Source organism: Schistocerca americana, chromosome 6 (genome assembly GCF_021461395.2).
Source record: "Schistocerca americana isolate TAMUIC-IGC-003095 chromosome 6, iqSchAmer2.1, whole genome shotgun sequence".
Classification (NCBI taxonomy): Eukaryota; Metazoa; Arthropoda; class Insecta; order Orthoptera; family Acrididae; genus Schistocerca; species Schistocerca americana.
Window position 1 is genome coordinate 584,458,300 of NC_060124.1, and position 27,000 is coordinate 584,485,299.

At 47.7% G+C, this 27,000-nt stretch overlaps 1 protein-coding gene across 1 annotated transcript in view; it reads right to left on the reverse strand.

Annotated features, from left to right (window-relative positions):
* LOC124620297 (retinitis pigmentosa 1-like 1 protein) overlaps positions 1-27,000 on the reverse strand; it is an 85,684-nt gene that overhangs the window by 37,874 nt on the left and 20,810 nt on the right. Inside the window, exon 2 of the mRNA XM_047146969.1 lies at positions 16,389-16,553. Within this exon, the coding sequence (XP_047002925.1) occupies positions 16,389-16,553 (165 nt within the window). The remainder of the gene's footprint in view (positions 1-16,388; positions 16,554-27,000) is intronic.

The window sequence follows — 27,000 nt, forward strand, 5'->3', positions numbered from 1 at the left end:
GACACCCCATTCTCCTGGCGAAAGGCATCTGACAAAACAGAACCCACACGTACCCTGAACATTCGATTCATTGAAAATGCATTAATAAAACGAGTGAGGCGGCCGCGAAGGCCCCAAGTGTGCATGGTGCGGAGAATGCCCGCCCTCCAACAGGTGTCTTAAGCCTTCTCCAAATCTAAAACAGCCACCCTCGGGCGCTTACGCAAAAAGTTGTTCATAATGAAGGTCGCAAGGTAACTAGGTGGTCATCAGCAGAGTGGCGCCTACGAAAGCCACATTAGACATTGGTAAGGAGGCGTCGAGATTCAAGGAGCCAGACCAATCGAGAACTTACCATGCAATCCATCACCTTGCAGACGCAGCTGATAAGGGAGATGGGGCGATAACTGGAAGGAAGGTGTTTGTCCTTTCCTGGTTTGGGCATGGGAACATCAATTGCTTCACGCCAGCGTGTGGGAACATGACCTTCAGTCCAGATGCGATTATAGGCGCGAAGAAGAAAGTCTTTACCTGCAGGAGGAAGGTTCTTCAGCATCTTAATATGGATACCATCGGGCCCCGGAGCAGAGGATTGGGACTGGGTGAATGCACTTTCGAGTTCCCACATAGTGAAGGTGGCATTGTAACTTTCACGATTCAAAGAATGGAAAGAAGGTTGCCATGCCTCTTCCGCTTGTTCTCGGGGGAGGAAGGCTGGGTGGTAATGGGCAGAGCTCAAAACCTCCACGAAAAAGAGGCCGAAGGCATTTGAGACATCCTCAGGATCCACCAGGACTTCGTTCGCTACAGTCAAGCCAGAAATCGGGGAGTGGACCTTGGTGCCAGATAGCCGGCGCAGGCCACTCCAGACAACCGAAGGAGTGAAACTGTTGAATGAGCTGGTGAAAGCAACCCAGCAAGCATTTTTGCTTCCTTTGATAACACGACTACATTGTGCACTGTGTCGTTTGTAACATACAGTTCGCCATCGTAGGGTGGCGTTGGAAGGTGCGTAAAGCACGTCGCCGAGCACGAATAGCGTCGCTGCATGCTGTAGTCCACCAGGGGACTGGGACTCTACTTAGAGAAGAGGAAGTACGAGGGATGGAATATTCAGCAGCAGTGAGAATAACTTCCATGAGGTATGCGACCTGACTATCGCAGCTGGAGAAGTGTTTATCATGGAAGGTCGCCAGGGAGGTGAAACGCCCCCAGTCGGTTTCGGAGATGTTCCAGTTAGTGGAATGTGAAGAAGGGGTGTGATGCAGGGGATGGATTACGCAGGAGAAATGGTCGCTCGAGTGTGTGTGTGTGTGTGTGTGTGTGTGTGTGTGTGTGTGTGTGTGTGTGTGAGTGAGAGAGAGAGAGAGAGAGAGAGAGAGAGAGAGAGAGAGAGAGAGAGAGAGAGAGAGAGAGAGAGAATGAATACCACTCGAACCGACGTGCAAGTTGGATAGTGGATATTGAGAGGTTCAAGTGGGAATAGGTATGCGTTGCGTCCGAAAGGAAGGCAGGTGCACCACTATTTAAGCAGACTAGATTGAGGTGGTTGAAAAGGTCTGCGAAGAGGGAGCCTCTCGGACAGGATGCTGGAGAGCCCTAAAGGGGATGGTGGGCGTTAAAGCCTCCAACAAAAATGGCTTAGGAAGCTGAGCAATCGGTTGTATAATGTCTGCCCTAGTACAGGCAGGCGATGGAATGTAAACAGTACAAATGGAAAATGTGGAAGTGGGAGAGTAATTCGGACGGCAACTGCCTGCAGATCTGTGTGCTATGTGATTGTATCATAGTAAACATAATCCCAAATCAGCAACATGACCCATGAGCTGGAATACCTTCCACAGGGGGTAGGTCAAAACGCACAGAGGTGTAGTGTGCCAGGTCAATACGATCGCATGGGCGTAACTTAGTTTCTTTGAGACCTACGACAAGCGGGCAGTGCATTCGAAGGAGCAATTTTAGTTCCTCTCGGTTGGACCGAAAGCCGCGAACATTCCATTGAATAAGTGCAATAATGAAAACAAAAACAAGAAACAAGAAAGGGTCACCTCGACGGCCGCCGAGGAAACTAGCTACACAGAAAATAAAATATCAGGAAAGAACAATTACGAGCCTATCAACGAACGATTATTTGACCAGAAAAATAGTTTTGGACGTTGTGTGGAACTTACAATTGGCAATAAAACGAGATAAAATGGATAAAACAAAGACATTTACTGGGTTCTAGAAATGTACATGTGCGCAAGTACATATTTTCTCAAGCAAATGTGTGTTCGGGTGATTTTTTCCTATTCCTTCAGTTCTCAGGAGGGTAATGAATTTTACCACACTTTGAGAAGAACTGACCCAGTGAATTCTGCTTTGGTCATTAATAAACTTATCATTGCTTGTTCCTACGTTTTGTCACTACATTCCGCCTTTTTCGTAAAAATGTTCCTCGTAACCGCACTGAACAGCAGATTGCTCACGCTACACCCAGTTACGGCAGTGACATGTAAGCCATAGGACCACTCGAGACTGAGGAGTTTCAGTACAGCAACAGAACGTCAGGGGGCACTGCTGTAGACATATGTGGAGTTGTCAACTAAGACGAGACGGTCGTCCACACCACAAGGCGCTGAAGTCTGCACACTGCCACAGTGACTTCAGCTTTACAAAACACTTACCAGCCTGTGGATCAGCAGCTGTAGCAGGCAGAGCGTCCAGTTCCATGCTGCATTCCTGGGGAAAAGAAAGCAGCCATTAGACACGCCACTCGCCAAGTGCGGGGTGGGGGGGTAGGGGTGGGTGTTGGGAGGCATGGCGAGGAAACCATAAAATTACACTTCCAGCTTCAGTCACGTTTATTTCCCATCGTTCAATCGCACGATGCATTGGCACCAGTGGTGCCTCATACATCTGATGGCAGCTCGCTGACGAAATGCGTTCTGACAATGTCTGGAACATAAACGTGACGAAGTTGAAAGTGTTAAAAATTTAATAATTGTAGATCACAACCAATTACACGACATGGACATTCCTAAGCAAAGGTAATAATTCCTACAGTACATTTTGTTATGAATTTGAACATGTTGTGACAGTGTGTAAATATGAAAGAGTATAGTGAAATCAGGGCACTTAAAGCAGCAATGCTGGAGAAATTAAACTCTCCCTTTTATTTGTGCAAACGACACTACTTCAGCGAGAACCGCTCAGCCATACTGCGAGTTGGTGGAGGTGCTTGCAGTCTGGACACTGCAACAGAACTGCCACGCGAGGCCAGTGTTATTGCAGCTAAGGTTATAGAGCACAGCCCGGTCAAGTCAGGTCTTCGCTAAGATTTGAGAGCAGAATAAATTCAGTTTAAAGAATAACTGCTGTCCATAGTGAAAGTAAGGTTAGAAAGTGTCATGATCACAGTAACTAAACTAAAAGCTGTTAAAATTCATAATTGAATTGTGAAATCATTTCTGAACACTATATTGCACTTGCAAAAACAAACAAATACTTGAAAGAGGATTTTACAAATATTAAGGCTGGGTGGAAGTTGCTCCATATTTTTAGCAGGACTTCTAATTAACTCTTAATTGCAGTTGAGTACCAGATTTCTGTTATGTACTCAAATGTGTAATACTAAATTGATCATTTGATTGAAGGTTAAGGGACTAAACAGCAAGGATCTCGTACCTCGAATTAATAACATCTGTGATGTATGTATACTGATGAAAGGCAATAGGAGCAGCAAAACCGATGCATTGAAAGCCATACTAATGCCAAAGCTGAGAAAAAACTTATGGAGAAGCGAATGGATCAGGCTGGCACGTAGGTCTGAGAAGATTAGGGCTCTCCCACCTTACACGCAACCACTGACAGGCCAATGAAGGACGAAGACCGTTACAGAGTAAAGTAATTTTATTAGCCACCAAGTAAGAAAAGTGAAATATGAAAGGCTAAAAATATGATGGAAGTCCGTTCGGCCGTAAAGACAAGGAGAGAAATAGGTAAGCCAGCAGGTGGGCGTCCCCAGGGCTCTGCAAGCGATGGGGGAGTCTTACCCATAGTCGTTACACCCCTGCTCCAGTGTAGTCAAGGCGGCAAAGAGCGCCCACTATTCAACCAGTGCTTCCTCTAAAATAGAAATTACGTTGTTGCAGAAAAGGGACGAACCACATCTAAAAATCAATTAAAACCTTGTAAGAGGTGGATGAAAGAGCTACTTAAGGAGGCAGGTCAGGAGTTGCCTAGATCAGCGTGCAGCAGGAATGCTCCCACTCCAACCCCTACAGGTAAAGGCAGCTTTAAACGTTTTATCTGAAAACAAACTTCCACAGGAAACAGAACCATCTCAACCACCCTTTAACCGTTTGTCAATATCTGGCATGATATATGGTTCAAAGCAGGATCCAAACTTATGGTCTTCGAATGGAAAGGGAAAGTTTTTGGCTTGTCTGTACCCTTCTGTTCTCTAAGCCAATTATTTAAAACTTTTGAAGGCAGTAAGAGCGTTATTGACTAGGGATGATATTTTGTCCGATCACTTTACTGAATTCTAGTTTGGATGTATGAAGAAAGAACAGTATAACCACTAAAATCATTTATTATCGAGCACTCAACGAATAGCAGCAGTAAATAAAATTTTCTGAACTTGCTGCACTTACCACTGCAACATTAACAATGCCTAATTCCTCATTTCTGCAGCTGCAAGGATAACAGGCAGTAACTGGTCCTAGACAAATCACTGAAAAATCAGTGTGTGTAGTGTGTTTACTTTCGTAGTAGTTACGTGTGTGAAACCTCATTTCTCTGAGTAATGTAGAAAACTGAATGGAAATCTTCAACCAAGTAGCAATTTATGTGGAAGAAATTTTTTTAAGGTTCATTAAATTTTACGTAATTCATATTTGTTAACAGTTCAATCTCTTGACAAGTAAACATCGACTAACGGTATCACTATGCATCAGAGACTGGAGAACTACCTTAGAGGTTTCTAGTTATTTCTCTTTTTTGAAGTATTTACTTAAGATGAGGGGACTGTTGACTTCAGAAAACCTTGTCACTTCGCAACGAATGTAGTGCAGAGGTTGACTTCCATTAGAAATGGCGTCAGATCCCTTAACCAACAGATTTTCGCAGACATTAAGTGTTTCTTTATATCTGCTAACTGTAGAACTCACCCTTGCTGTGCTTTCGGAATGGAAGTGTGCTGTCTCTTGCTGCTTAGCATTTTTTGGCACTGGTTTTCTTTAGGGGGAACTATTATTGTCACTCGTCCCAGACCGAATTATTAAGACTGATGCAATTTTATTCATTCATATTGGCTAATTGTAATGTTTACTGATTAAAAGGACATAACTGGGAATTTATCGGCCCCTGCCTTCATGGAACAGGCAAGGCAAAGAAGGGCCTTGCGTGCGAAACCCAAGGAAAGAAATGCGAAGTTCTACCGAAGGTCAGCAAAGCTTAGGGGAAGTAAGAAAAAAGGCAGAAGTAAGAAAGGCAAGCAAGGTGCTCTAAAGAGCAGCTGCAGGGCCCCCAAGGCAGAAACTGCAATGGGGACGTAAACAGGGAAACAATGAAAGAATGTCAAATGCAACAACATGCGAACAAAAGAGCAGATGGGACGAGGGATTGGGTGGGCAACCAAATCCGGAGATTTTCTGCTCATTTGGGACAGACGGCAACAAGGCCTCTCCTGCCAACCCCTAAATGGGCCAACAATACTGAGGCATCGTCCTGCAGGGAGTGGTAAAAAACCCCTTGACAAACCATGAAACTAGGACAGCCACTAGGCAGCATCCACTGACAAGGAATGGTGAGTCAGGGAGATCTTTATGCAGCTTTATGCAGATCGAAGGAGATCTCAAAAAGGCATTGACGTCAGTCAAAAGCCACTGAGACGGACTAAACTGTGCAGTAGAATGGTCTCGACAAACCACTGTGGACTGAAGCAAAAACGTCCCAGGATTCAAAAAGGCAATGTAGCCTTCGTCTCATGCGTTCAAGTAACCAAGGCATAGGCAAAATGATCAGATGATCAGATGATTGATTTCCATCTGAAAAGGCGATTTACCATATTCCAAATCTGGAATAATTTTTCGCCATTGGGAAGGGAATTACCCTCACTCCAGACAGAAAGGGCAAATATATGAAATTGGCCAGCGCCAGTTACGTTTTTAAGGATTTCATTGTCCACCCAGTGTACCAGCAGCTGGATTGTGACAGAGCAAAGGCAATAGCCAATTCCTACTCTGACAGGGCGTTATAAGGCTCCATGGGGCATGGAACTAAAGATAAAAGGAGTTGTGTCCGATAGTGCTGGGTCACGTGTTGCAGAACAATAGCCAAAATTACGCCTGATCTTTGCCCATACCTGCGAATAGTGAGTATAAAGCCTTCTGGCAGTGACACATCGTTCCCCACAAATCCGTTTCTGGCGTTTAAGAAGATGAGCCCAGGCACAAAGCCATTTAAATCAATCCACCAAGAGACAGTTTTCTACCAGGAAAAACCCCAGGAAGACAATCGCCAAAGCACCTGCCAAAAGGTTGGCGTCGGTCGAACTGTATGGCGTTTTCAATGACAATCTGGCGGAATGTTTGGGATGGCTGCTGAGGATAAGCATCCAAATATACATTATTAAAGTGCCATCTTCGAGGGCATCCAGGCAAGTGATACTGAAGATACAATGATCGGAAAACTATCCCTGTCACACAAATCGTCATGAATTTCAAATTGAATGGAGGTGCGGAATCCACTGCTACAAGTGATGAGATCAATGGCTAAGAAAGTACCATCTGCCGTACAAGTGTGGGGGCCTCCAGTGTCGAGAAGGCAGAGATCAAGCCCTGCCAGCACGTATTCAACTATCTCGTCCCAGTAAGTGGTCCCAGTACCACCCCACATAAGTTTATGAACATTAGAGTCTCCAGAGAGAAGGCAGGGAAAAGGAGCTGTTGAACAGCATGAAGAGCAGGAAGTGTATGAGATCAGAGTAGGTGGAGGTAAAGATTGCATACAGTTACCACAGGCTAAATGGATTTGAATGGCCAATGCTATTAGCACAGTATAAAGAGACATCCAGAACTATGTCCATGCAGAACATAAAGACGCCACCAGAGGCTCTCAATGGGCCGACCCAGTTAGCAGGCTTAAAGTCACAGTACGTGAGTGAGTATCCACAAAACAATTCCTGCAACACGACATAAGCTACGAGTTAGAGAGAGAGAGAGAGAGAGAGAGAGAGAGAGAGAGAGAGAGAGAGAGAGAGAGAGAGAGAGAGAGAAGCTGTGGTCAGGAAAAGAGCACATCACAGCAACATCAGGATCCAAAAGAACGAGTGGCCACGAGGCCCATAGAGCATTGGTCCCACGTGTGACTGAACAACAGGCTTCTCGTTCTAACGACACTGAGGGGGCGTTACTAGAGGTAGTCTCATCCTCAGCAATTGCCCGAGGAGGGGGTTTCCTCTACAACCAAGGAGAAGCAGCAGTTCCACGAGGGAAGCGAAATTTAACTGGCACAGGGGAGGAAAGGGAAGAGGGACAGTATAGAGGTAAGAAGGAAGGAGGGGGAAGACAACAAAAGCAAAGCTAGACAAATACACCAGGTGGAGATCGTCGAATTTCTGACAGGCCTCTGAATGGGACAGTGCAGAGTTTTGAATTCCTGAATCTTCCTTTCCTTTTTTAAGACCAGGCAGTCCGACAAGCAAAGAGAATGTGGGTCAGAACAGGTCAGGCACTTGGGTGGTTGGCCGCCAGGACTCCTAACATGGAGGATGGACACTGTGGAGACATGTGACCCAAATGGTGACGTGTTACCAAAATGGAGACACTGGGCACATGGAAGGTGGGATATATGGCTTCTCGTCACTATTTCTTATTTTTTCCAGCAGCGTATCTACTAAAGCGAGGGTGAAAGTGATGGACTTGCCTGACTAAATTAACGCCACGCCGTTTCCCATTAGTCCCGAGTTTCTCGTCCGATTGAAGAGCGTTCCTTTGAAAATAAAGCCCTGGACCTTATTTAAGTCCTAATCAAGAGTCATCACCAAAATTTCTCTTAAGTCCTTGCAAGCACAAAGGGAAGACGATTGATTGGCATAATACTTTAATCAGCAGTGAAGGCTGAGGAAACAAAAGTAGGAATAGAGAGAAAATCGTTCCACAGACGAGTTGCCAGAAATAGGAGCACAGCTCCGATCAAGACCTCACCCAGCCACGTCGAGGCTGCCCAGCATGAAAACCATTGCGGGAATTCCGATGCCGCAGAAAGATGGCCACCCACTCCTAGACATACACGCGGCAGTGACAGCTTAGGTACTAGAAGTGTCATCCATGTGGTGCCAGGGGACTCGGCAATATGGGTGCGTACAGCTCCACCACGTGGACTGGCTACAAAAAACAGGTGACCTAGCAGGGGGAGGGAGCTAGAGTAGGGAAGGAAGGGGGAAAGCAGGTGGAAGAACCAACTCCTGAGAAGGTAGGGAGTGAGTTCCCCAAATGGCTAATACTATGGAAACAATTTACAAAGGGAGGTCAAGCCCCAAGGTAGACCCGAGAAACAAAAGGAGAATGGAAACAGACAAGACTGAAAAGGAATAGCGACACCGAGGGAAACCTGGATTTTTTATAAAGGGAAGTACCGAGGGAGAAAGAGGGGCACAGGACGGGGAGGACCAAGGATGCGAACGAGTGGATATGGGGAAGAGAATGAAGTCTGGGAGAGAAGAATGTCTGCAATAGATCAAGGTCCCATGTACACTAAGTCTACTCACAAAAGAATTTGGCTTCCTGGGAGAATCTACTTCATGTTAACTCAGTCTCAGGCCGCGAACATTCTACGGATGTGATTTTGTTTCGATGCAGTATAGGTTGGCATCCCTAAATGCAAGGAGTATCTAGAAGCGATCGAACGCACTAAACCCGGTCTGCAGCACTTTGGCTCTGCTGCAGCAGGGAGTGGCCATCTGGTCTTGCCAACACGCCCCAGTCTTGATGGGGTAATGTGGTCGGCACTTACCTATTCCCTTTCCCTAGTAGTTCCGTGTCTGATTTGTGGAATGTATTACATTTCTAGGCGGCAACTACGCCCACTTGCTGATTCAGATGGGAACTATTTGCCCTTATATCAATTTCCGTATTAGCTGATAGGCTTATTACGGTAAGCTCCGTTTTTTCACCATCTAAGATGCCTGGATGGTCACGTAAATGCAGTTTTATACTTAGAAATTCTAAATTTGAAGCTATGAAATTGTTTCCAAAACATCTCTTTCCAGTTGCAATTTCCGTTTCAACCAACGTCTGTGGAAGAAACTGAAAAGGTATTAACGAAGGAATTCAGGTAGAGTGGGGGAAGACGTCAGATTGTATTTCCTCATTGGTGCTACAGAGAGACGTCTTCCATTGCACAGTGTTAAAGTGTGGAAGACAAATGGAGAAAAGGTGATGCAATACACAGAGTGCAAGATCAGTGGATGGAAAATTGTTATATCTTATAATGTGGAATGTTTTAATAGATCAGGATAGTACAACAACGCTAAGTTATTCTGGTAAATAAGCTGAAAGAGGAAGCAGTAAATACAGTATCCGAAATCCGAAGAGATTCCATTGGCTCGCTCTTAAAAAAGAGCGAAGAACTTCCTGAAAGGTTGTTAGACATTAAAGTAAAGCAGTCATCAATTTGTAGAGTATTTTCCGCACAACAGTGCTTTTATATGCGAAGTCCGTTTTGCAAGTGTAACGCCGATTATTTCCTCCGGTCTTTGACCTGACTGATCCCGCCCCTTGCTGGGGGGAACTTACAGTATGACCTACTGTGGTGCTATTCCGCATTTTTTACGCCAACAGACATTTCCGGAAGTGATAACGGACCAAACCCCAAGGATTATCCAGTGGCTGAACACACCACCTTTCGATTTGTAGTCCACCACGGCACCACCGAACCGCGCAATTATACACCATGTCTAACGACGCCGAAGATAAGAACCTACGAAAGATGAGCGAAGATATTAAAATTCATACAACTGGATAAAAAATTTCTTCATTCACTTTTAGAACGATACAATGCATTTACACACGCCCATATAGGATGTCAGTAGCCAGTTCTAAGCCTGGGTAAAATGCGGAGGAATGCTACAATGAAACTGTCGAAAGAGCCAATATTGCAACTTTGATGGTCCGAAGATCCGTCGACGTAATATTTGTGGATGATGTCACGGGTCTCAGAGTCCACGCCAGCAATCAACTCCCGCACTGATGTCCCCCAGGCTACGACCGCATTCTGATCGGAAAGACCCCGGCTGGGGGCTCCCAGCTTTGAGTGAGCTTGTAACGTTTCTGCGAGGACCATCTGCTGCCTTTCACATCTGACAGTTTTTCGTACTGTAAGGAGCGTTAATTAAGCACTATTTTTTTCTTTCAGAAAATATATATTGTTGAGTGGTAATTAAGATAGGTCAATTAGTGAAATCAATGTGAAGTGAAGTAGAAATTAGAATATAAATGAAAAACTTAGTTTAGTTTTGAAGAATTACACACTGGCAAACAGCGGGCAAAGCAGCAGTGGCAACGGCCGGCGCTTTAAGTCAGCTCGTTCAGGAGAGAAGCGGAAACTGTCTATTCAGCCGTCAGGGCATCGTCCGACCGGCTCACGTTAAGAAGATTCTCCGAGAAGCTTTTCAACGTGACAAAAGTGGCAATGTCCGTGAAGTCTTTCACTTCCAGTGAACTAAAGTGAATAAATACGCGGGACGCAGTGGGCCCGACAAGAGGAAGAGTAGTTTTCAGTTCAGTTTGGAGCTGAAGACCGTCATGCAGGAAGAGACTACATCGTACACAGAAGCATCAAGTCCGCCGCTGTAATGGAATAGTAAGCAGCAGCCTCGCCGCCAGAAGACAGAAGACAGAAGTTAGAAAGTATTTGAAGACTTATTTTGACGTACCCAGGTGACTCGTGAGGACGGGAAGGAGACGGCCCCACATCAGCAACCACCTGTGAGCTGGGATGAAGATCTGACAGCCAAAGACTGGTAAGCTGCAGTCCGTTGTTCGAGTCCGGGACACTGGCCTTCCCCGCCACGCCGCTCCGCTGGCCGACGCACAACACTGACACACGCGGCCGCTTAGAGAAGAGAAACAAAGGGACGCCACATCCAAGGTATCACCATCCGATGCACGACTTCGCTCTCAATAATTAAACGGGCCACCGCATGAGGCGCGTCTCCAGTCAACTGGGCGAGACGGCGACACGAGATACACACCGCCAGGCGTAATCAGACGCCGCCGCTGCCGCAGCAGGAGGCTTCGCAAACGACACAGCTGCCGATCTCCGAGCCAGAACATCCAGTAAGGAAACAGTTGTACAAAAACTACCAATAAAAGTTATCTTATGTAAAAATGCTGTTTCATTCTATCTCATACCCAAGCCAAGGGAGAACCCACCCTGCCCACATGTTAAACCTGACAATTGAATAGCATCAAAAGAGAAAACCCAGTTACATCTAGCAGCAGAAGTGATACAATATCATTCTGTTACGTGTTCGAGGAATTTGTAATGAGGCCCTGATGTTGCGCTCCAAGCTGTCCTGTAAATTACACTACGAATGAGGGTATTATTTCAGTGTTTTGGTTTCCAAAAGACGAAAAAATTTGCATTAAGTAGTTGCACCGTATATACATGTTTGCTTTGTTACACATGAGTAAACAGCTTAATTGACCAAGTTTCAGGAATTGTTCTAGGCCGAAAAGGGGTAAATGTCAGATCGTCTGCACAGCGTATACGAGCTCTATGCAAAAGTGAGTGCAGCTAGTTACCACGTATCACTCTTGCAGGTGTTAAGACAACATATAGCGCATTTTACTAAGATTCGCGTTGTTTCGCAACTTCTGTACAATACCTGACAGTTCATTAGCAATGCACGATGAACGAATGTATTAGTCATTGTTGTGGGTAGGACAATACAAACATCCATTGCAAACACATCCAAAAAGTTTTGCGTCACCCCGGTTGTCAGAATTCCTGTAGATAGACGCTGACTATATTATATTAGACAATCCCTTTGACTGTTCAAAGATTTCACTAAACCGACCCAAAGATGTAGACAATTCTGCATGAGCAGCGTCTATTGGAGGAGGATACGACAGCCGATCAGTTCCAGTCATTCCACCAGGAAGGAGGTACACGCCTCGTGTTGTCTGTAGTTGAACCATGCCTAGACAGTGTGATTCGCTATTTTTGGCTTCATTAAAACAGCAAATAATTAACACTTTCATCCAGAAGGCAAATACTTGTTTATAAAGAATGATTAACGTATAATAAGGCGTCGCATAGCGACGGTGGAATTTTCTAAATAACGTAATTCGTCGTCTTTGGGCGGCAATATAAACAGAAAAATACGGATAAATATGCGATCATTCACTATTTTGTTCGCTGCAGAACAAATGAATCTGAGCGCTAAAGACTTCTACTGTTTTTCTTGAGTAAGACGGACGCAGATTTGTGGCGGTCTGATCTAATTTTTTTACTAAATGTATAAAAACGTGTTATGTCTAAGTTTGAGTGAAGTGTAAAAAGAAGAACTATTGTAACTTATCGTAACGACGCACGAGCGACTCAAGAGGACAATGGCTATATAAAAGAGCGCTCAATGGACATGAAACAGACAAAAATCTACCGCCATTGTAGTACTAAGCTTAAGGTACGATACATGTTTTAGTTATAATAAATATTTGTTCTGGAAATACTGAATCATTTAGCAGTGCTCATTCCTGTCATCTGCGTATTATTTTCATTTTAATTATGCATTTTGCAAAGATTACAGACACCAAGATCAGCAATCCAGTGTGCGTGTTACATTGATAACAAGAAAACTGTTTTATCGTCTTCTTGCATCAGCTTTAATATTGAGTTTCCCTTTTGTGTGATGTTACAGTTGTTTTTGCGCGCTGAAGAACTTTCTGGTCTCTTAGGAAATTGTTTTGTCATAACAACTTCACAACCGGGTATGATCGTATCTACGATCATGAAGTAATTAGAAAGACGATAATGCAATTTTTTAATAGCACGCTAGCTGTGACTGCTTCAAGCCACGCGAAACTGCAAGTAAAAACTTACCATTTCATAATGCAATATTTTATGACAATGGTCAATCCATGATTCTTACGCCAATTGTGATTGATAAAACAGTAAGCGAAATCTCAATTTCCAACTTTTCCATTGAATAACAACATCACTTATTTTGTAACATCACAACAGTCAACACCGCGGTTTGATCGCGACCGCATTGTTATTTTGTGCCACGAACGGCTCCTAACAAGAAAAGTGTTTGGGCGTCTCTGAGTGAACCAAAGCGGTGTTATTCGGACACGGAGCCACAGAGACACAGGAACTGTATGACTTCCCTCGCTCAGACTGCCGAAGGGCTACTACTGCAGTGGATGACTGCTACCTACGGATTGTGGCTTTCAGGAATCCTGACAGCAACGCCACCATTTTGAATAATGCTTTTCGTGCCAGGGAGAAGTAAAGCCTCCAGTCGACCTTAGTAAGCTGCCATTTGGTTGTACATGTAGTTGGGGTAGGAGTCAGCAAACGAACAGCAGATGGGAAATGATCGCTTCAGTAGGTGTCAGACATAATGGATCACTCTAAGATGGGCATGCTGGGCAGACCAGAAGAATAGGTCCAAATGATAATAGGTTTGTGAGGAGTCTGTAAGGAACATCGGTGCTCCAATGTTCAGGCAGAAGGTTGATTAAGAAGGTCAGCCAAGAGGGCACCTCTGACAGGCTGTAGGAGAACCCCAAAGGGGGTTAAAGTCACCGAGCAGCAGAAATAGGGGAGGTAGCTGACCAATAAGCTGGAGGAAGTCTGCCCTGGTGACATCACGCGATTGAAGGATATAAATGGTACAGAGGGAAAGTCAGGTGGGGAAGGAAAAGGTGAAATGCAACAGTTTGAAGATGGATAATTAGGGAGATTCGTTGACTCATTATCATCCTCGATATGGGGCATGACTTCCCATGAGATTGAATGCCATCACCTCAGCTGCCAAGTGCCAACCTTTAAAGATTCACTGCAACAGGGCGAAGAGTCTTGAGGGTCCTTCATGTGATGTACAGAGGCGTCAGCATTTTCTCTGTCGATCTGGTTTCCAGGGCAGAAAAACTGTTGGCTGTGCGCACCAGCGACATGGAGGCAGGTCAGGCGAGTGTGTAATGTGGCTACACCATTGAAAAGGATCTCTGGATCGGCGAAGGAGGAGAGCGTTTGCATTTGTTTGACCTTTCCAGTTGGCAGAGGAGAACATGTTTGTTGGCTGGAGGGACATAGAAAGTCTTCGAGGGAGTATTTATTCTTTCCTTTGCAGCCTGTCAGTTGTGGAGCAGGTTACTGCCCTGGAAGTCCAATTTGGTGGCTTATTGCACAGCTCGACAAGCAAATGGCGATGACGCCATGGCACTGGGCGATCTTACAACCACAGTGCTGACATTGAGGTCTAATGTTTGCGTGGCTGTGCCCATCAAGTAGCAAGAACAGTACTTTAAGTGTGTGATGGTATAATGCAAGGTTTGCGACTGGCCAATAACTTGAGTGACCAGGAAAGGCAGTTTCCTTTAAACATGTCTCCTGCACAGTCCGCTCATCGAGATACATGGGACACTCGAGGAGGTGATATGGTCGCCATTGCAGTTGATACTGTGGGAAGAAGGGGCAGACAATCTCCCTCATGCCCATTCCTGCACAGGTTACACATTCGAGTGTGGTTGAAATGACACTGGTAGCAGATCCGTTTCAGAATGTATGGTCGAACTGTTGTAATTTCATAGACTGCTCTGATCTTTGACGGAAGCACCACTACGAAAGGTGAGTGCGTGTGGGCACTAAGGCTGCGTCTACCTTTCTCATCACCCGATCGACAACCTGATCGGAAAGGTATGTTGGGATTTCTGCCTTTGTCAGACTATCGAGCAGCCTATTTTAAGGAGGAGATTACCGTTTAACGTCCCGTCGACAACGAGGTCATTAGAGACGGAGCACAAGCTCGGCTTAAGAAAGGATGGGGAAGGAAATGGGCCGTGCCCTTTCTAAGGAACTATCCTGGCATTTGCCTGAAGCGATTTAGGGAATCACGGAAAACCTAAACCAGGATGGCCAGACGCGGGATTAAACCGTCGTCCTCCCGAATGTGAGTCCAGTGTGCTAACCACTGCGCCACCTCGCTCGGTCCTATTTTAAGTAACAGTTCTATGGGCTTCGATATTAACAGAATAGCCATGGAAAAGCAAAGCTGCAAGCAGTTGTGCTTTAGAATCATAAGTAGTCTCCAACGGCAAGGTGCCATTGCGTAAAGAAGAGCAGGATTCCACAGAGCCAGCAATTGCATCAACACCTTCCTGAAGAAGAAACGGATTTACGGTTGCGAAGGACTAATTCTTCAGTACAAGACACCATGAACTATGATGCAATTTTGAGTGTCTTTGAATCCAGAGCTTCATTCCATTTATGGCTGGTAGACGTGGGCAGCGAAATTTATGACTGGCTCAGTGCAAGAAAATCCCCACTATTGGCAGCGTCTCCGATGGTGCCATCCTTCCAAGTGTACCCCCCACCCCCCATAGAGGGCCTCACCTGGCTTAGGTGGTTGATCACACATCACACCTCCCGAACATCTGACAGAGGGACCGATCGGCAATTTGGGGACGTTGCAGCGCAGGCAGTCACCCCTCCCTGGGCCTAGCGTGTACCAGGGGTTATGTGCGAACCCCACCTGTCCACCCAGGGTGGGAATTACGAGTTACCCAGTCTCCTGTTACGCGTCAGACACGTGGGACGGCCTTCAGCAGCACAGGGAGGAAGGAAAAGAGGAGTGCCAAACGCCGAAGCGAAGGAAGGATGGGAGAAGGTGAACGAGGGAGAGACTTATGTCAGCTGCTTATAGTCCCGAAAAAACTCGGGAAAACGCCCTAGACGTATTCCGGAAGGGAGGGGATAGGAATAGCGAGAGGACAGACGTGCAGCACGGAAGGTAAAAGATGCTGCACTGGCTGGGGCTCCACGATGGCCAAGCACGAACCCGCCAAAGAGCAGCAAGCCCCCCCTGGGTGGAGGGTTGAACTGACTGTCGTCTAGCCCATACTTGGGGGCAGCACTGTGCCATCACTATACACTGGCAGTCTCGGACCGTTCACAGACATCTGCCCCACGCAGGAGCAGCGGAGGCTGCGTGGCAGCACACGCAGGTGTTTTAACTGACACTCTGGATTGGGAGGCGGAGGTGGTGCCTCTCTGAAGAGAGGATAGCCACATGCGGGCGTGCCCTGGAAACTGTCTTACGTCAGTAGCCCGTCGGCGCACAATCGGCAATCGTTATCGATGGGCAGAGTGTTCTGTTGCAGACACCAAATTTAGTTACTTTGAACGCCACGTACCGCTACAGACTCCAACTCCGGCATATCGTGGCCAGTGGACGAGGATGCCCCTGCCCCATCTGCCGAGGTCAACGATGACATGCTCGTCGTCGTCGTATCGTCGTCGTCAGCGGCGATGGCTGCTGCGCCTGCCTCGGCAACCATTTGCGGCGGCTGGGCCTCCCCCTGCAAGTAAAAACACATGTAAACTCCATTTTCCCTCAAACTCTTCGGCGGTTGCACTACAGAGCAACCAGCGGACATCTGCCGACACCAGGATACGGTAGTGAACGCAGTTAGTGAGGATTACAGCCTATACACATTGTTACTCAACCCGTAGACTGAGCAACCTATGAACAAAACCAAGGCAAATTTGGAAACAGTTCACAGACAGGAATTATGTTTCTTGATATGCACTTTTGTCGGACAGACTTTGAAGGAAAATGGATCCCTATGGGCCGTGTCTTGAAAACAGTTTAATATCAACAAAAAAAGCACGACAGTGAAGTTCAGAATGTATCAGGTGAAGCTCAGCGAATTACAATAGCAAATGTAAAGTAGATAGGCTACCATTAATGTAGCGAAATAGCTGACAATGGTTTAAGCATGGAGGGATGTAAGCTGCAATAGCAAGAAAACTTCTGAAAATAAATGTGTTAAATAGAAATTTAAACTTTATAAGCATTTTCGGAAAGTTTATAGGAGTGTGTCTTCGTGGACAAAAAATAAGGGGTACCAGGAGACTAGATCCTTTATAAATGATTAAGAAGAATAACAGGGACTTCAGGAATCGATATGGCAATGAAATTATGTTTTCCTCCTCATCTTTCAACTGAACTAATTTTTGTTTGAAGGATCGAAATTCGAGATCATTAATCTATTCCATATGAGTCAGGACGAGGAAAGTGTTCAGGAACCTTTTTTGTTTTGTTTTACGGTGCAAACGCAGCCGACGTCATAAGCACCCATGTCATAACCATAGAATAATTCGATAAACTTTAAAGCGACTACACACAGAAGGCAGAAACGAGTCGTTTCTGCCAGGAAAGGTAGCAGGATAGGAAAATGACTGATGCTGTCGCAAAAGTGTGTTGCAATGTCTTCTGTAACGGCCAGTGGATCAATACACAGAGCAGCCTGTAGGATAAGAACCTGGACAATGTCACTGCCGGTAAGTCTGCCACAGTTGGGCAGACCTGCAATGAAGAGGCGTATGTCCAAAGGAAGGAAACGTAGCACTCCCAGCATTCCTTTTTACTCTGCTTTAAGCAGGTAGTGAGCCTTAGCACAGAGGTGCTTAAAAGCGATAGAGTTGGTCTGTGAAAGGCGTCATTTAAATCGTTACAGCATCCATAGGCAGTCCTGGATAGCGACTTTTATGACCTTAGTCCACCAGTGTACCAGCCGACAACAGGACCAGTAGATAGGGGACAGCACTGCCAGCGGTATGCAGGAGTGGCAGAGAACCACATCAATGCAGTCAGAGGTGTAAGTGCACAGCATACGTATATAAAGACTGAATGGTTCTATTGAATTCCCAACGTGAGGACCTGTCTGCACGACGACGGCAGGGAGTGGTACAATCACTGGAATGTGGTCACTGGAACGAAGATCTTCATGGGGTGACGAATATAGGGAATCCACGAGAGCAAGGGAGGATATAGTGAGATTGATGGTAGGAAACTTGTCATAAGCCAGGTCATTGAGGAGACGAAGCGTGTAATTTGGTCTATTAGAAGACCCCTACATGTCTAAGCAGCACTGCCCCAGAGCGAGTGGTGTGCATTGTAGTCCCTGAGGTGGTGGTACAGGGGCAGGAGTTGTGTATTAAGGTAGGCAGATGAACGTAAGGAAGTGGCCTACCTGGAAGGAGGTAGACATTGGAAGTGTTGATTCCTGGGGTCGTTTGCGCTCTTATCGTTATTGTTTACAGGTTGATATGAAGTGGGATCCAATCACTAATGACATCGGTGCAAACTAAAATGCAGACTGCTCCAGGAACTACCCCAGTGCCAGCACAGTTCTGATGCACTACCCAATAACCACGAAACAGTTATCACAGAAGTGTGTTTCTTTAAGAGCAAGACAGAAAACGCAATAACAGGAAGAAAGTTTTATTTCCCGTAGATGATAATGCTTTGCAATTCCACTGGATTGTCAGGTGGTTAGAGTACAGATTACACATGTAGAAACAACCATGCCATCAGGTCAGTGGTTGTAACCGATGAGGGGGAAATCCATAGATAACTTATCAGACTCACGCTGCGAAGGGGGACATTTATGAAACTTTTTCATTACCCAATGGTTTGCAGTGAAACCCTTATGAGAGGGATCATTTTGGATTTCTCCCTCTGACATACCATCAACCAGCCAAGTGTAAATAACATCATGTGAAGAATTCAGCACTTGATGGGCATCAACAAGAACAGGCTAGCTGTAAATTTGCTAAACTGAACCATTGCTGTGTTATAAAATCACAGTTGGTCTCCGGAGCGAAAGTCTGATTACAAGGTCAAGAGCAATGTTTCATAGGACTTGCAATTCCATCAACATCTTCCCAAATAATGAACGGATTAACTTTAGCAATGGATTGATCTTCAATACATGACACCATGAGGGACTTAAGTGCAGCTGGGACATTGACTCTAGCCTTCTGTTTACATTTAGTAGACAGATTGTGACTGGCTCTCTGCAAGAAAACCCCACAATTTCCAGCATTTCTGATGGTGTGCTGCTTCCAACTGCCGACCCCTCCATGAGGGGAGGGGGGGGAGTCGCGCCGAGTCGCCTGACAGAGGTACCAACTGGCAATTTGGGAAGATTACAGCTCAAGCAATCACCCTTTCCTTGGCATGGCCTGTACCAGAGGGTACGTACAAAGTGCACCTGTCGTCCCACAGCTGGTTAAGTGTCACACAATCACCTACTATGGATCAAACGCATGGGATGACGTTCAGGAGCGAACAGGGAGGCAGAAGGTTAGGTTAGGTTAGTGTTTTTAACGTCCCGTCGACAACGATGTCATTAGAGACGGAGCACAAGCTCGGGTTAGGGAAGGATGGGGAAGGAAATCGGCCGTGCCCTTTCAAAGGAACCATCCCGGCATTTGCCTGAAACGATTTAGGGAAATCACGGAAAACCTAAATCAGGATGGCTGGAGACGGGATTGAACCGTCGTCCTCCCGAAAGCGAGTCCAGTGTGCTAACCACTGCGCCACCTCGCTCGGTGGAGGCAGAAGAAACAAACCTCAAACGCTGAAACGGATGAAGCGTAAGAAACTGAGAAAAAATTAAGATGCCAAGCTATCTAAACTGCAGAATACATTCACAAAAATATCCAGGACAGGTTTCCCAAGAGAACGGAAAAAGAATAAGATAGACATGCAGCATGGAAAGTGAAGCGGTGCTGCAAAGATTGGAGATTCGTGGTGGCCAGGCACAAACTCGGCAAAGGGTTATGAGGCCCCCCTGCGGGTGGGGTTCTTCAAGGGAGGACAGTAAAGACATTCTGATTAACCCAATTTTAACGGAATAGGAGAATGAAACCGAAGTATAGAAAGGAGCAGGGGTGAGAGCAGTATGAGTGTGGAAGTGGTTGGTTGGTGGGATTAAAGGGAGCAGACTGCAACGGTCATCAGTCCCTTTTTCCAAAAAATTAAAACCACCCAAAGACAATAAAAAAGAACAGCAGGAAAGACGTCAGACGACATGGGACAAGAGAGACTCCAACAGAGATCAGACAAAACAAATTAAAACACAGTGATGGTGGTTTTTTTTTGTGGTTTTAGGGCGCACAACTTCAATGGTCATTAGCGACCTGACTACTCTAAGAATGCACCGCGAGGCACAAGTTGACCACAACAACTAAAAGGGAAAACACGATAAAAGACAGACTGACAGGCATAGGATTAAAAAACAGCATCATCAAATGTCCTTAGCGAGGTGTGTCAAATTGATAAAACGAAGAACACGAGCAGCTGCTCGTGGGTCATCCGCTAAAATGGCATCGAAAGTATTTGGCAGGTTAAGATCGAGGCGCAGTGTGTTAAGATCTGGACAGGACATTAAAATGTGTCTAACCGTCAGCAAGTGCCCACATGGGCAGAACGGCGCCGGCGCAGCCGTCAGCAGATGGCGATGGCTGAACCGGCAGTGTCCAATTCTTAACCGGGCTAAAACGACCTCCTCCCGCCGAGAAGGGCGTGAGGAGGACGTCCAAGCCACGGGAAGAGGTTTTAAGGCCCGAAGCTTGTTGTCGTTAAGTGCAGCCCAATCGGCATGCCACAGAGATAAGATGCGCCGACAAATCACCCTGCTAAAATCGGACGAATGGACGCAACAAGAAGCTGTTCGAGGCTGGAGGACCGCAGCCTTGGCCGCGGCATCTGCAGCTTCGTTCCCAGGGATACCGACATGGCCCGGAACCCACATAAAGCTAACTGGAGAACCGACGTCCACCAGCTGCTGAAGAGAGCGTTGGATCCGGTGTACGAAAGGGTGAACCGTGTACGGATCACTGAGGCTCTGGATGGCGCTCAGGGAATCTGAGCAGATGACATAAGCAGAATGTCGGTGGCGGCAGATGTAAAGAACAGCCTGGTAGAGGGCAAAGAGCTCAGCTGTGAAGACCGAACAATGGCCATGGAGCCGGTATTTGAAACTTTTTGCCTCGACAATAAAGGAACACCCGACCCCGTCATTGGTCTTAGAGCCATCTGTATAAATGAAAGTCATGTCGATGAACTTCGAACGAAGTTCCAAAAAACGGGAGTGGTAGACCGAACCGGGGGTGACCTCTTTTGGGAGCGAGCTGAGGTCAAGGTGAACGCGGACCTGAGCCTGGAGCCAAGGTGGCGTGCGGCTCTCGCCCACTCGAAAGGTTGCAGGGAGGGAAAAAGTAAGGTGTTGAAGGAGGCGACGAAAGCGAACGCCAGGGGATAGCAGGGCAGAGACATACAACCCGTATTGACAGTCAAGAGAGTCGTCAAAAAAGGAACGATAAGACGGATGGTCGGGCATTGACAGTAGCCGACAGGCATACCGACAAAGCAGTATATCGCGCCGGTAGGTGAGTGGCAATTCGCCAGCGTCAGCATGAAGACTCTCTACGGGACTGGTATAAAATGCTCCGATCGCAAGTCGTAAACCCCGATGTTGTATGGAGTTGAGGCGGCGTAAGATGGATGGCCGTGCAGAGGAGTATACGAAGCTCCCATAATCCAGCTTGGAGCGGACGATCGACCGATATAGACGAAGTAGGACGGTTCGATCCGCTCCCCACGACAGACCACTGAGAACACGGAGGACATTTAAAGAACGGGTACAACGGGCGGCCAAATATGACACATGTGGAAACCAGCTAAGTTTCCTGTCAAATGTAAGGCCTAAAAATTTGGTTGTCTCCACGATTGGGAGAGCAACGGGACCGAGTCTTAAGGACGGTGGGAGAAACTCTTTGTATCGCCAGAAGTTAAGACAGACCGTCTTCTCGGCAGAAAAACGGAAGCCATTGGCGACACTCCAGGAGTAAAGACGGTCAAGAGAACGCTGAAGACAGCGCTCCAGGACACGTGTACACTGCGCGCTGCAATAGATGGTAAAATCGTCCACGAAAAGGGAGCCTGATACATCAGCTGGGAGGCAATCCATTATTGGATTGATCGCGATGGCGAAGAGAGCGACGCTCAAAACTGAGCCCTGTGGCACCCCATTCTCCTGGCGAAAGGTGTCGGACAGGACAGAACCCACACGTACCCTGAACTGTCGATCCATTAAAAAGGAACGAATAAAAAGAGGGAGGCGACCGCGAAGGCCCCATGTATGCATGGTGCGGAGGATGCCCGCCTTCCAACAGGTGTCGTAAGCCTTCTCCAAATCGAAGAACACAGCCGCGGTCGGGCGCTTCAGCAAGAAGTTATTCATAATGAAGGTCGACAAGGTAACCAGATGGTCAACAGCAGAGCAGCGCCTACGAAATCCACATTGTACATTGGTAAGTAGGCGTCGAGACTCGAGCAGCCAAACCAATCGAGAGTTAACCATTCGCTCCATCACTTTACAGACACAGCTGGTAAGCGAGATAGGTCGATAACTGGAAGGCAAGTGCTTGTCCTTCCCCGGCTTAGGAATCGGGACAACAATAGACTCGCGCCAGCATGCGGGAACATGTCCCTCAATCCAGATGCGATTGTATGTACGAAGAAGAAAACCTTTACCCGCAGGAGAAAGGTTCTTCAGCATCTGAATATGAATAGAATCTGGCCCTGGAGCAGAGGACCGTGATCGGCCAAGTGCGTTTTCGAGTTCCCGCATGGTGAATGGGGCATTATAACTTTCACAAGTTAGGTGGCCTAGCCTCCTCTGCCTGTTTGCGGGGGAGGAAGGCAGGGTGGTAATGAGCGGAGCTCGAAACCTCTGCGAAAAAGCGGCCGAAGGCATTGGAGACAGCCTCAGGGGCCACAAGGACGTCATTCGCGACCTTCAAGCCAGAAACTGGTGAGTGGACCTTAGTGCCAGATAGCCGGCGCAGGCTACCCCAGACAACAGAAGGAGTAAAACTGTTGAAGGTGCTTGTGAAAGCAGCCCAGCTGGCTTTCTTGCTTTCTTTGATAATACGACGACACTGAGCACGTAATCGTTTATAATTGATACAATTCGCCACTGTAGGGTGGCGTTTAAAAGTGCGTAAAGCACGTCGACGAGCACGTAAAGCGTCTCTACATGCTGCGGTCCACCAGGGGACCGGTACGCGACGTGGAGAAGGAGGGTGAGGGATGGAATATTCAGCAGCAGCGAGAATGACTTCCGTGAGGTGTGCGACCTGACGATCGCAGCTTGGAAAGGTTTGATCCTGAAAGGTCGCCCTGGAAGAGAAGAGCCCCCAGTCTGCCTTGGAGATGGTCCAATTAGAGAAGCACGGAGAGGGGGTATGCTGCAGGAGATGGATAACACACGGGAAGTGGTCGCTCGAATATGTATCAGAAAGTGCATACCACTCAAACTGGCGTGCAAGTTGGGGAGTACATATAGAGAGGTCTAAATGGGAATAGGTGTGAGATGTGTCCGAAAGAAAAGTAGGGGCGCCAGTATTGAGGCAGACAAGATCGAGCTGGTTGAAAAGGTCTGCTAACAAGGAGCCCCTCGGGCAGGATGCTGGAGAGCCCCAAAGGGGATGGTGGGCATTGAAGTCTCCAGTTAACAAAAATGGTGCAGGTAGCTGAGCAATAAGTTGCATCGCGTCTGCCCTGGTAACGGCAGATGACGATGGAGTGTAAACGGTACAAAAGGAAAACGTAAAAGTGGGGAGAGTAATGCGGATGGCAACTGCCTGCAGGCCGGTGTGCAACGTGATGGGATCGTAGTAAATATCATCCCAGACCAGCAACATAACCCCTCCATGAGCTGGGATACCTACCACAGGGGGTAGGTCAAAACGCACAGAGGTTTAGTGTGCCAAGGCAATTTGATCGCATGGGCGTAGCTTCGTTTCCTGGAGGGCTACGACAAGCGGACGGTGCAAGCGGAGCAGCAACTTCAAGTCCTCTCGGTTGGAGCGAATGCTGCGAATATTCCAGTGAATAAGTGCCATCGTAAGAAAAGAAAGATGAGAGAAGTGGTCACCTCTAAGGCCGCTTAGGGCCTGGCTTCGAGCGAGCACTGCTGCCGCTATCAGTAGGCGGACAGTCATCGTCCATTGGGTCTACAGGGTCATCGGCCATCTCGGGAGGAAGGCCGGGAGGGGGAGCTTCCTCCGCCAGTGAACGGCCAGATGTACGGCTACCAGCGGTGCGGCCAGGCGAAACGGATGACGGCCTGGGGCGGCAGCCGCTGGGTGGCGCAAGAGAAGAAATGCGCCGTGGCGGGGAAGGAGAACTGTGCTTCCTATGCGCCTTTGTGGAAGGACGTGTAGTGGAAGTACCGGTCGAAGGCTGGGAGGTCGAGGTACGGAGGAAGTCTGCATGGGATGGTTCCTTCTTGAAGGCCCGTGCATCTGACTTCGATTTCTTCATCTTAGCAGAAGCTGAGGAAGAGGCTGGTGTCTGTGGGGTGATGGGAGGAAGAGGAGACGTCGACCGCGCGATCTTAGCACTGGCCGAACGGACGACCGTGGTGCTGAAGGTCAGATCGCATGTCTGGGTTGCTACCTCCCGGGTAGTCCAAGGAGAGGCGAGGACAGTACTGTATTTCCCCGCTGGGAGCAGCGTGGGCTTCCTACTAGCCAATAGCTTGCGAGCAGCCGAGGTGGACACTTTCTCTTTGACCCGAATTTCCTGGATACAGCGTTCTTCCTTATAGACAGGACAGTCGCGGGAGGATGCGGCATGGTCACCCTGACAGTTCACACAACGAGGAGACGGAGGTGGACAGTCACCCTCATGGGCATCCCTGCCACAGGTGACACATTTAGCCGCATTGGAACAAGACTGTCGAGTGTCATTGAAACGCTGACACTGGTAGCAGCGCGTAGGTGTCGGGATATAGGGGCGAACAGAAGTAACCTCGTAGCCCGCCTTGATGCGCGATGGCAGCTTAACACTATCGAAGATCAAGAAAATTGTCCGGGTCGGTACAAGGTCATTGTTGACCTTTTTCATGACCCTATGGACAGCCGTCACGCCCTGCTCAGCGAGGAATGATTGAAGCTCCTCGTCAGTCAATCCGTCGAGGGAGCCAGTATAGACCACACCACGAGACGAATTCAAAGTTCGGTGGGCCTCCACCCGGACAGGGAACGTGTACAGGAGGGTGGCCCGAAGCAGTTTTTGTGCCTGAAAGGCACTCTCAGTTTCTAGTAATAAGGTGCCGTTACGCAACCTGGTACAGGATTTGACAGATCCGGCTATGGCATCTACGCCCTTCTGAATAACGAAAGGGTTGACAGAGGAAAAATCCTTTCCGTCCTCAGTTCGAGAAAGTACGAGGAACTGTGGGGCAGGCGGTAGTACTTTTGTCACTGTTGGCTGGTCACGTTTCCGTTTTTGGGTCGAAGTCGAAAGAGATGGAGTAGAATCCATTGCGGAGGAATCCCCCATGATTGCCAGCGTCTCCGATGGCGCGCTCCTTCCTTGTGGGGACCCTCTCAGAGGGCGCTCCCGCCTTAGGTGAATGTTTACACCTCAGGTCACACCTCCTGAGAAACAGACGGAGGGACCAATCGGCATGGTCAGAAGATATCAGCTCAGGCAATCACCCCTCCCCGGGCCTGGCCTTTACCAGGGGGTACGCGCGTGCCTTACATGTCTACCCAGAGCGGGGAATTACGCGTTACCCCGTCACCGGCTACGCGTGAGAACGCGTGGGTCGGCCTTCAGGCACGCACAGGGAGGAAGGAAGAAGAGGAAAAAGAAGAGAGAGAGGGAGAAAGAGGACAGGCTGTCTCAAACGCCGAGGCGGAGACCAGAGAAGGCAAGGAGAAGAAGGCAATGAGAAAGCAAGGGGAAGAAGGCAATGAGAAGGCAAGGAGAAAAAGGCAATGAGAAGGCAAGGAGAAAAAGGCAAGGGAAAGTGTAAGGAAGACAGTGAGGTGGAGAAGAGCAAAGAAAGGAACCAACAAAAGGAAGGAAGAAACGAGAAGTGAAAAAACCAAAAGGACCACGATGATAGGTCGTGGAACCGTCCGTCTCCGGACGCAGGCGCGAACTACCCCCGTGAGGGGGAGGGACTCCTTTTAGTCGCCTCTTACGACAGGCACGAATACCGCGGGCCTATTCTAATCCCCGTACCCGCAGGGGGGGTGATGGTGGTTGGCCGACCATAGAGAAAAAAAGAGGAAAAGCCAACCACCAAGAACACATTAAAAACTCAGTAATATCAGAGGCTAAAATCCAGAATCAACACTAAAAAACAAACTCTCAGATTAAACGATAAAAACCCCCTGCCCGAACAAAACGCAAAACTAAGTCCACCATGGCAGAGTCATCTAGTAAAAGGGCAGGGAGCGTATCAAGCAGCGCAAATGTCTGCCTGAGCACAGTTAAAAGCGGACTAGTTAATAAAATGTGCACCACCGTCAAAACCGCCCCACAGCGACAAAGAGGCGGGTCCTCATGACGCAATAAATAACTGAGATAGGCGGGTGTGACCAATGCGGAGCCAACAAAGAACAACTGAATCTCTGCGAGTGGCTCGCATGGATGACTGCCACACACGCGTCGTCGCCTTGAGAGAACGGAGTTAGTTTGGCGTGGGCAGATTGCGTCATTCAGTGTCCCAAAGCGAGAGAACTTTGCGGGGGAAGACTGCCCGCAAATCAGTCTCCGGGAGGCCAATGTCCAGGGTGGGTTCACTGGTGGCCTGTTTGGCCAGGCGGTCAACACGTTCATTGCCCAGGATGCCGACGTGACCGGGGGTCCACACAAAAACCACAGAGCGGCCGCAACGCGCAAGAGTATGCAGGGACTCATGGATAGCCATCACCAGACGAGAACGTGGAAAACACTGGTCGGGAGCTCGTAAACCGCTCAAGGAATCGCTACAGATAACGAAGGACTCACCTGAGCAGGAGCGGATATACTCTAGGGCACGAAAGATGGCCACCAGCTCAGCAGTGTAAACACTGCAGCCATCCGGCAAGGAACGTTGTTTAGAGTGGTCCCCTAGAATTAGCGCATACCTGACACGACCAGCAACCATC